At 42.4% G+C, this 11825-nt stretch overlaps 1 protein-coding gene across 1 annotated transcript in view; it reads right to left on the minus strand.

Annotated features, from left to right (window-relative positions):
- Positions 1-5548, minus strand: part of acacb (acetyl-CoA carboxylase beta) — a 126210-nt gene extending 120662 nt beyond the window's left edge. The window contains exon 1 of the mRNA XM_041202590.1: positions 5432-5548. Within this exon, the coding sequence (XP_041058524.1) occupies positions 5432-5457 (26 nt within the window). The 5' untranslated portion in view covers positions 5458-5548. The remainder of the gene's footprint in view (positions 1-5431) is intronic.
- Positions 5549-11825: the final 6277 nt, after the last annotated feature.

Below are 11825 nucleotides of genomic sequence, written 5' to 3' on the forward strand. Positions count from 1 at the left end.
CCTGTGGTCTGTCCGCAAGAATGACCCAAACCTCCCTGTCGCTTGCCATTTTAACACTCCACCCTGCTCTCTTGCCCACGTCTGTCCTTGGCTTGCTGCATTCTTCCAGTGAAGCCCAAAGCAAACTGGAGGAACAGCACCTCATCTTCCGACTAGGCACTTTACAGCCTTCCGGACTGAATATTGAATTCAACAACTTTAGATCTTGAACTCCCTCCTCCATCCCCACCCCCTTTTCTGTTTCTTCCCCCTTCTTTTTGTTTTTTCCAATAACTTAAATAGACTTTTCTTTTCCCATCTATTTCTATTATTTTTAAATCTTTTATGCCCCCCCACCCCCACTAGAGCTGTACCTTGAGTGCCCTACCATCCATTCTTAATTAGCACATTCGTTTAGATAATATCACCAACTTCAACACTTCTGTGTTCTTTTGTTCTTTTGTCTGTGTCATCTTTTGATGATCTGCTCCTATCACTGCTTGCTTGTCCCTACAACCACACCAACCCCTCCACTTCTCTCTCCCCCCCCAACAAACCCACTCCCCACCCCCCCCCCCTCCCCAACCCCCACCCCACCTTAAACCAGCTTATATTTCACCCCTCCTTGGATTCACCCAGTTCTGTTGAAGGGTCATGAGGACTCGAAACGTCAACTCTTTTCTTCTCCGCCGATGCTGCCAGACCTGCTGAGTTTTTCCAGTTAATTCTGTTTTTGTTTTGGAAGGTGTTGTCTCAAGAGACTGGAGTTCCTGCAGTGCATCATGTAGATTGTACACACTGCTGCCACCCTGTGTTGGTGGTGGAGGGAGTGAATGTTTGAGGATGGGGTGCCAATCAAGCTGGCTGCTTTGTCCTGGATGATGTCAAGCTTCTTGAATGTTGTTGGAGCTACACTCATCCAGGAAAGGGGAGAGTATTCCATCACATTCTTGATTTGTGCCTTGTAGATGGTGGACAAGCTTTGGGGAGTCAGGAGGTGAGTTACTCGCCACAGGATTCCTAGCCTCTTGACCTGCTCTTGGAGCCAGCGTATTTATATGGCTAGTCCAGTTCAGTTTCTGGTCAATGGTAACCCCCAGGATGTTAATAGTGGGGCATTCAGCAGTGGTAATGCCATTGAATGTCTAGGGCCATTGGTTAGGTTCTCTCTTGTGCAGGATGGTCATTGCCTGGCATCTATATGGCACAAATGTTACTTGCCACTTGTCAGCCCAAACTTTGATATTGTCCAGGTCTTGCTGCATTTGGACATGGACTGCTTCTGTATCTGAGGATTCGTGAATGGTGCAGAACATTTTGCAATCATCAGTGATTGCTTCTGACCTTATGATGGAAGGAAAGTCACTAATGAAGTAGCTGAAGACAGTTGGGCCTAGGACACCACCCTGAGTAGCAGCAAATGGTACAATTTTAAATGGGGTGTAGAAACAGAGAGACTTAAGGTGTACATTCACACGTCTTTGAATGTGGCAAGACAAGCTGCATGAGAGAGCTGTTAAAACGACACAGGGTACCTTTGGCTTTATAAATAGAAGTGAGTGAAAAAGCAAGGAAGTTTTGCTAAATCTTTATATTAAAAAAATGAGTTAGGTCCCAGCTGGACTACTGTGCATTCTGGCACCACACTTCAGGAAGATGCCAATGCCTTAGATAGGTGCAGGGGAGATTTAGTAGAATGATACCAGGGATGAAAGACTTCTATTAAGTGGAGAAATGAGAGAAAATAGTATTGTTCTTCTTAGTGCAGAGAAGGTTATTTGAGATATGATTGAGGTGTTCAAAATCGTGAAAGATTTTGATAAGAATAAATAAGGATGAATTGTTACAGCTGGTAGGAGAGTCAGTAACCAGAGGTCACAGATTTAAGTTAATTGGCAAAAGAAACAGAAGCAACATGAGGGGCAAAAAGTTTGCACGAGTTATGATCTGAAATGTACTGCCTCAAAGAACGATGGAAGCAGATTCAATAATAGCTTTCTAAAGGAAATTGGACAAATAACCGAAAAAAAATTCAAGGCTGTGGGGAAAATAAAATAGGAAGTGGGGATAATTGAGTAGCTCTTTCACAGAGCCTGCGCAGGCACAAAGAGTCAAATAGCCTTCTTCTGAGATGTATCCTTCTATGATTCGACAAAGGCCCATGGCCTTATGCAAAGTACTGCAAGGATCTCCCCAATACGTGTCCTGGCCAACTTTCCCCTCTCAGTCAACACCCTCAAAAAACAGGATGTCTGGATATTCCTCTAATTGCTTTCTGTGGGATCTTGTGCAAAATTGTTACATTTGCCTCCCAACAGTCACTGCAATTTAAAACAATTCATTGTATGTGAAGTGCTTCATGACATTTTCTAATAAGGCATTGTACAAATAGAAAACAAAAACAGAATTACCTGGAAAAACTCAGCAGGTCTGGCAGCATCGGCGGAGAAGAAAAGAGTTGACATTTCGAGTCCTCATGACCCTTCAACAGAACTGAGTGAATCTAAGGAGAGGGGTGAAATATAAGCTGGTTTAAGGTAGGAGGTGGGGGGGGGGGCGGGGGGGGGGAGGGGGTGTTGGGTGGTGGGGAGAGAATTGGGGGGGGTGGTGTGGTTGTAGGGACAAGCAAGCAGTGATAGGAGCAGATAATCAAAAGATGTCACAGACAAAAGAACAAAAGAACACAGAGGCGTTGAAGGTGGTTGTACAAATAGAGTATTTTCTTTTTAAAACAGACACACCAGTTTACACAGCTAGCTGTAATCTCAGCTTGAGCTGCAGTGGTAGAGGATCTCAGCATCACCAAGTTGATGGAGAGACGAGTATAGTAATGAAATAAAAAGAATCCAATGTTTCACTCATGATTACTATCTGGTGACTCCTGCTGAAAATTATGTGAAGAAAGATCTGGGCTCAGTTGTGCTATTTCTCACAGTCACTTAGTCCGCCAACACTCACTTTCTAAGCTGATTAGCAACAAGCATAAAACAAAAACAGGAACAGAAATACCTGGAAAAACTCAGCAGGTCTGGCAGCATCGGCGGAGAAGAGTACAGTTGATGTTTCGAGTCCTCATGACCCTTCAACAGAACTAAGTAAAATTAGTTCTGTTGAAGGGTCATGAGGACTCGAAACGTCAACTGTACTCTTCTCCGCCGATGCTGCCAGACCTGCTCAGTTTTTCCAGGTATTTCTGTTCCTGTTTTTGTTTTGGATTTCCAGCATCCGCAGTTTTTTGTTTTTATAGCAACAAACATACATGAGAGCAAGGTGCCAGTTTGGAGCTGAACATCAAACACAATGTCCTAGAGAAAAAGGACAAACGAAAAGGCACTTTCCTTCACCCTAAACTGGATGGCACCTTTTGCACAAAATTTAATCACAATGTGAAGGTTGACTTTAAAACAAATTAGCCTCAAACAGGCATTGAAGACCCTTACAAACAAATGCATATTTTCAATGGAAGAGAAGTTCACACAAAAGGATTGTTTTAAACAAAGTTGGTAAGGAGCAGCCTTTTAATAGGCATCTAGATCTCACTGAAATCACATATACTTTGCTAAACCAAAACCATTTTTCATATTTGCAAATGGAACTTGCATATTCCTCATTAGCATATTACACCTCTAACTTTTTACCTAGCCTCACCTTCCTCCAGATAAATAAGCTTATCCTGTCTGTTACTGTCATATTGTCAATTCAAACTTTCATGAATTGGTGAACTTTTGCTGTACTGACATACTCCCTAGGGATCTCCTTTATTACTTTTCAAAAAATGTCATCAGTTCTTTAAAAGGAATACATTAAATTATTCCAGAAAACATTTTTATTCATATAAACTAATAGAAATAAGCATCACAGTAGGCCAACAGCTGCATAAAGCTATAGACATTTATTGACAGTTAGCAGATGATTTTAGGGTTTCCCTCAATTCTGAGAATTTGAGTTTGGTAACTTATGCCATCAAGTGTTTTGAATCCAGGAGGATGGGTGGGGAAAAAGTGGGAAAGATGAAGAAAGAGTCACCCCCTTATGGCCACGAGCATCTCCCTCCTCTGAATTAATTCTCAAGGAGCAGAATAGAAATGTGCAAGTTCTGTCCCAAGCCACACATCACCCTGACTGGGACATGACACTTTTTTTTTAACACTGTTGGATCAATATCCTGGAATTCCCTACCTAGCACCTTTGTGGGAGCACTGCTGCCAGAAGGAGTACAGTGGTTCAAGGAGAAAAGTCACCATCTTCTGAGGGCAACTAGCTCCGAGCAATAACTACAACCTTACCATTGTCACCTATATCCTGATTATTAGTGACATCGCCTTGAGTGTAAACCTCCAGCTTGCATTCTTGTCTAGGACAACGCAGAGTGCAGGGAAACTCTAAAGGGGATCAGTGCTTTTTTTAAATATATTTAAAGTGAGGCCAGATTTTATCCCCCCTTTCTCCCTGATCTCCTGAGAGCACTGACTTAGTGACTCTTACTGAGATGTGCATTCACAGGCAATGGCAACTCACTGCAAGGGCCTTCGACATGATGCATAATAAGTGATAAGCTATTCAGTCATAGAGGACATCAGAGCCAAACTCTGAGTCTGTAAAGGCTGTAAAGTTTGTGCCTTTACTCACAAGACATCGTAGATAAGGGAAAAAAAAGCACGTGTTTATTTAGTATCTTTCATCCTCAGGATGACCTCAGGACGTTCCAAAGCAGTTTTGTTACTAATGAGTCATTACTTTTTGAAGTGGACTCATTATTGTATCATAAGGAAACACACCACCTAATTGTTGTGTATAACAAATTCCACGAACAACAAATGGTTAGATGCATTATGCCAACTTTTCATACTCTATTGGCCAACAGATCAATTCAAAACTGGATGCCTTTTGTTTCACTTTTTAAATCTTTGGCCACATTAACCTCCAACAGACATTAACAAGAATATATTTAGCAAAGAGGCTTACACATGAAGGAATCAGTTTAAAATGAAAGAATGTTGTAAACTGGCAACTGTCCAGCTTCGTCCATAAGAATCACTTAGAAAAATACATGCTTTGTACAGAAAGTAGGCGAGAGTGATCTTTTGTGTTTGTTAAAAAAAAACTCACTCACCTCCCCAGATGCAGAAATCACTTAGAAGGTGGGTCGTTTTTCCCCGTTATGGAAGAATTCAAGCTTACATTCCTGTAATCAGTGAAATCCTTGGACTAAGCTTCATTAGTTCCCACCACCCCCAACACCAAGTCCAAAGGGCAGCTACAGTAGTAGAACAACATACTGACTTTTAACTTGCCACCTCCCCCACCACCACCCCACCCCCCCCACACTGCACCCACCCACCACCCCCCCCACCTCCGTCACCTCCCCTCCCCCATCTTGTACAAACTCTTTCATGAACTCAACAAAGACAATGCTGCAACTAGCTTTACAAGTTACAGTATCCAAACTCACTCAGGCAGAGGCGGGTTTAAAAACATATACACAGGACTTTGTTGGCTCTTGCTGGGTGAAGCAATTTCCTTCAACTTCCTTCTGCTAACATATCTTGAATCCCCAACTATTAAACAGGGCCTCATACTACTTCAGGAAAGGAAGCTTTAAGCAAATCATGTTGAAGAGAAAAACAATGTTTAAGCCAGCTGCAGTAACCTGATTCCTTCTCACTGTTGCCAAATTTAACTTCACGTGATTTACAGCAGTTATCAGTTAAATAACAACAAGATTGTGATAAAACAAGGACACAGCTACACTTGAAGCTGAGCCCAATGTTCGAGAGGAATTTCCTGTGTCACCAAGCACCTTAAGGAATCATACTTTACAGATATTGTCCCAGACAACACCATCACCACCCCTGGGTTTATCCTGTCCCACTGGCAGGACAGGCCCGGCAGAGGTGGCGGCACAGTGGTATGGTCGGCAGGGAGTTGCCCCAGGAGCCCTCAACATTGACTCCAGGCCCTTTGAAGTCTCATGGCATCGGGTCAAACATGGACAAGGAAACCTCCTGCTGATTACCATGTCCCGCCCTCCCTCAGCTGATGAATCAGTACTCTTCCATGTTGAACACCACCTGCAGGAAGCACTGAGGATGGCAAATGTGCAGAATGTACTCTGGGTGGGGGACTTCAATGTCCATCACCAAGAGCCACTATTGACCAAGCTCGCTGAGTCCTAAATGACATAGCTGCTAGACTGAGCCTGTGTCAGGTGGTGAGGGAACCAACAAGAGGGAAAAACATACTTGACCTCATCCTCACCAACCTGCCTGCCACAGATGCATCTGTCCTTGACAGTATTGGTAGGAGTGACCACCGCACAGTCGTTGTGGAGACAAAGTCCCACATTGAGAATACACTCCATTGCGTTGTGTGGCACTACCACTGTGCTAAATGGGATAGATTTCAAACAGATCTAGCAACTCAAGACTGGGCATCCATGGGGTGCTGTGGGCCATCAGCAGCAGCAGAATTGTACTTGAACACAACCTGTAACCTCATGGCCCGGTATATCCCCCACTCTACCAATACCATCAAGCCAGGGGATCAACCCCGGTTCAATGAAGAATGCAGGAAGGCATGCCAGAAGCAGCGCCAGGCATACCTAAAAATGAAGTGCCAACCTGGTGAAGCTATGACACAGGACTACTTGTGTGCCAAATAGCATAAGCAGCAAGTAATAGACAGGGCTAAGCCACAACCAATGGATCAGATATAAGCTCTGCACTCCTGCCACATCCAGTAATGAATGGTTGTGGACAATTAAATAACTCACTGGAGGAGAAGGCTCCCCATTTATCCCCATCCTCAATGATGGAGGAGACCAGCACATCAATGTAAAAGAAAAGGCTGGAGCATTTGCTACAATTTTCAGCCAGAGGTGCTGAGTGATGGTCCATCTCGGCCTACTCTGGGAGGTCCCCGGCATCATAGATGCCAGTCTTCAGCCAATTAGATTCACTCCGCATGTTATCAAGAAATGGCTGAAGGTACTGGATACTGCAAAGGCTTTGGGCCCTGACAATATTCCAGCAATAGTTCTGAAGTCTTGTGCTCCAGAACTTGCTGTGCCCCTAGCCAGCTGTTCCAGTACAACTACAACACTGGCATCCACCCAGCTATATGGAGAATTCCCTATATATGTCCCGTATACAAAAAGTAGGACAAAACCAACCCAGCCAATTACCACCCCATCAGTCTACTCTCGATCATCAGTAAAGTAATGGAAGGGGTCATAAACAATGCTATCAAGCAGCACTTGCTTAGCAATAACCTACTTACTGATGCCTGGTTTGGGTTCCACCAGGGCCACTCAGCTCCTGGCCTCATCACAGCCTTGGTTCAAACATGGACAAAAGAACTGAACTCCCGAGGTGAGGTCAGAGTGACTGCCCTTGACATCAAGGCAGCATTTAACAGAGTGTGGCATCAAGGAGCCCTAGCAAAGCTGGAATCAATGGGAATCAGGGGGAAAATTCTCCACTGGTTGGAGTCAGACCTAGCACAAAGAAAGATGGTTTCTGGAGGTCAGTTTCTCAGGGTTGTGTCCTCAGTCCAACCATCTTCAGCTGCTTCAGCAATGACCTTCCTTCCATCATAAGGTCAGAAGTGGGGATGTTTGCATAGTGTTCAGCACCATTCGCGACTCCTCAGATACTTAAGTAGTCCATGTTCAAAAGCAGCAAGATCTGGACAAGATCCATGCTTGGGCTGACAAGCAGCAAGTAACATTTGCACCACACAAGTGCTAGGCAATGACCATCTCCAACAAGAGAGTATCGAACCATTGCACTTTGATGTTCAATGGCATTACCATCACTAAACAACATCCTGGGGGTTACCATTCACCAGAAACTGAACTGGACTAGCCATATAAATACTGTGGCTACAAGAGCAGGTCAGAGGCTAGGAATCGTGCAACGATTAAATCACTTCCTTATTCCCCGAAGCCTGTTACCATTTACAAGGCACAAGTCAGGAGTGTGATAGAATACTCCTCACTTGCCTGGATGAGTGCAGCTCCCACAACACTCAAGAAACTTGACACTGTCCAGGACAAAGCAGCCTGCACATAAGACATTGGCTTTTCTATTCCCTATAAGGGGAGGCGATGGCGTAGTGGTATTGTCGCTGAACTAGTAATCTAGAGGCCCAGGGTAATGCTCTGGGGACCTGGATTCAAATAGTGGAATTTGAATTCAATAAAAATCTGGAATTAAAAAAAGTCTAATGTTGACCATGAAGCCATTGCCGATTGTCGCAAAAACCAATCTGGTTCACTAATGCCCTTTCGGGAAGGAAATCTGCTGGTCCGGCCTACATGTGACTCCACTCCAGATCCACAATAATGTGGTTGACTCTTAAATGCCCTCTGAACAAGGGCAATTAGGGATGGGCAATAAATGCTGGCCTAGCCAGTGATACCCACATCCTGTGAATGAATGAAAAAAAACTCTTATAGGATTGAGATATTCAGAGGCCTAATGCCATTCTCCCTTTAATTTTCACCATTTTTCTTTAGACTCTCCCTCATTCCTTCCAGGTGGTTTCATGAGTAAATGCACCACCTGTTGTGGTACTAAGCCATTAAAACCAGTCGAATCTCACATTCGATTCCTATCCATGGCAAATTAGCTGATTTCAGCCTGGCTTGCAGTGGAGATGCAGTGGTGTCCCCATGGTTAAAAAAAAAGTCATTAAACAGGATGGTGTGATTGCTGGCAGTGGCTCCTGCCACTTTGATGTGTGCATCAAATAAGGAAATGGTGTGGTTTGAAAATGAGGTCCCTTACAATGAAAAGGTCTGACAACACAATATCGAGATTCACACATGAAGAATGGAAACTTCCTTGAGGTACTGAAAAGCTGTGTTACACATGGAACCACATTCTGGCAAAGGTTTTAATTTTCAGCTAATCAAGAAGGAAGACAACAATGCTATCATCAGTGACTTACCTAGGTGGTGGGTGAAGGTGACAAACACATTTCCTTATTCTGTGCTTTGGTAAACAATAAGTGTGGTTCATTTGAATCTGTATAAAACAAAATACACAGCATTGGTAGCCACTGTCCTCTACTGATATCACTTGTACCTCGTCAAGCAGACTGGTAGAAATATTTAAAGAGGAAAGATATTTCCTAAACTGCTTCAAAATCCTAAGTGATAGATAGGTATTTGTTCATTGAATCTAAAGTTATTCCTTCTAATACTGTTTTATGCTGTAGAACTACCCATGGGAGGCAGCTGGAGTAGCAGTCATTTTATATAAAGTTTTCCCTCTCCAATTTAGAAACACTTAAGTAAGCAATTTTATTCCTTTATACTACATTAAATTTTTTTATACTACAACTATTAAATTGTGGTGCAAATAATTTTGCCTTTAAGAATCCTAGAGCTTTTTACCTACAGCTGAGACAAATTAACAGTTCTCCAGTGTACTAGATCATTAACCATTTGTATACTCAATTAATTGATTATAAGCAGCAAATGAGGCCATTAATAACAGTGAAAAAAGACACTGATATTTCTTTGCAGAAATCCTCTTCCAGTAAATCTTCAATATAAAGAGAAATAAGATAGCAATGTGTTTTAGTAACCAACCAGTGATTGAACAGTAAATCGTATCAGCCATCAAAAAGTTACTCTGAAAATGCAAATATAAAATAGTCACTTTTTCCAAAATTGTAAGTTCAATATGGATTTCTAGAGAGATTCAATACTCATCCTTAAAATGCTGTTTCACATCACTGAAATGGTCAAAGGTTAAAATATTGGATCAACAATCTAAAAGGGTAACCAGAAAGTCAATGCTATTGATCACTGTAATGACAAGAATGTAAGAAATCTTAATGAACAAATAACTTTCCTACTAGGCTTCCATTGCCACTTATATTTGTAAGATTTAGTTAAATAGGGTGTCTTTAGTTCCCCTGATAACTTAGCAAGTGAATGCATTCCAAATTGTTTAAGGTATTTAGATGCATGGATCAGAGGTTCCATCCTTTGTCTGTACTGAGGCAACAGTGGGAATGTTACACTTTTCTTTTGTGCCCCCTGTAAAAATTTCTGGGTTCCTGCTCATGATCACCATGCAATAATTCCTGCTGGAAAGTGTCATGTTTTTATAATGACATAATACCTTGGACTTATTTACTGTAAAAGACACAAGGCCCCAATTTCTCATAGGGGATTGGGCAAACATGTTGTGGGTCTGCTTATTAAGACCAGGCACATAGGAACAGTTGTACATAGGTATAAAGTTTGAAGGCATCAGAGCTGTGTGTACGTGCTCAGCTCAAAGCAAAGGTGAAACTAAGACTGGATCACATGACACATTTCCTTTCTAGTGATGTCATGCTGATATCCCTTAAAGGCATATTTCAACATCCCCCTTTCTTTTTAAAGATACTACTCCCCCTCCCACTCCCCCAGTTCCAATACATGTTCATGTTTAGTTACCATTACATAAGTGCCTAGAACTGATGAATCTATGAGTCTCTAAAGTGAAAAGGTAATCTGCTGGTAAGCTCAGATCTTGTGATAGTAATCTTGTTGGGAGGTTTCCTTAATTGCTCACAGTGATCTGTGGAATTGTCATTCTTGGATGTTGTTCCTGGTTGCATTTGGGATTTTGTCCAAGATGCAGTAGGACTGTACATGGTTGAGGAGCTAGAATGGATCTGATTTGTCCTCAGTTATGCCTCACCGTTGCACCTTTCTGTGTAATGACTTCATAGGACATTGTCACCTCGGCTGGTTGCCACGTATCTTCTGTGGGATCCTGGATGCAACTTGTTGTCCCAACTGTAAACTTGGTAATTTTGTACCTGCATTTTTATCGTGCACATTGGTCATCTTCTCTTGCAGTTTTAAAAGTTGCTCTACAGTTTCTGAGAGAGTAAAATGGGAAAGAGTAAGTAAATTGGTGTACACTGGTCTGCCAAATATGAGTTCTGCTGGTGATGGAATAGTTGCATTTAAAGGTGTCGTTCTCAGATGTAACATTGCAAATGTGTAGATCTTGCTCGGTCTCTCTACATTTGAAAATTAGGGATTTCACCGTGCGAATCATGTGTTCAGCTAGGCTGTTAGATCTAGGGTAATGAGTAGAAGGAATAGTGTGATTGACGTTCCACTTCTCATACATATCCTGAAATTGCATACAAATAAATTGTGGACCGTTTTCTATAACAATCTCCCGAGGCACACCAAATAAATTGAAAATAGCACTTAGAGTGTGTGTGACAGTTGTGCTTGAAGTATTGTACAATTGTCAAATGATGGGTACTTTTGTAAAGTAGTCAATGACGATGGTGAAGTCAGGGCCATGGACATGAAAGAGGTCAGATGCAATTTTGGACCAAGGACAGGGAGGAACTTCATGTGGAATCAATGGCACTTTGTGGTGACTTGGCATATGCTTTTGACATGCCTTGCACCTCTTGACTATGACTTCGATGTCAATAGACTGTGTCTCTCTTCTGAGCCTTCTCATCTAATCTATGCCCCTGTGTGAGTGATGAAATTGTTGAAGATTGTCAAGTTGCAAAGATTCTGGTATAATGACCTGCTTGCCTTTAGAAATGACTCTCTGGGGGATGCCTAGCTTGTCCTGATAGGGGCAAAATGGTTTTGCATGTTCATGGACATGCTGAATTGAATCAGGCCATTCTTCGATGATGGATTTCCACAGTTTCTGCAGTGTAAAATCTTTGGCCATTTCTTCTTGTATCTGCTGGCATTTCTATTGCACAAAATGTACCAGATCAATTTGGAGAACATCTTCAAGTTTGATGTCAATGAAGTCAAGTTGTAGATCTAAGGATATATCTTCTGTTTTTGCTGGGAT

Source organism: Carcharodon carcharias, chromosome 13, assembly GCF_017639515.1.
Source record: "Carcharodon carcharias isolate sCarCar2 chromosome 13, sCarCar2.pri, whole genome shotgun sequence".
NCBI classification, from domain to species: Eukaryota; Metazoa; Chordata; class Chondrichthyes; order Lamniformes; family Lamnidae; genus Carcharodon; species Carcharodon carcharias.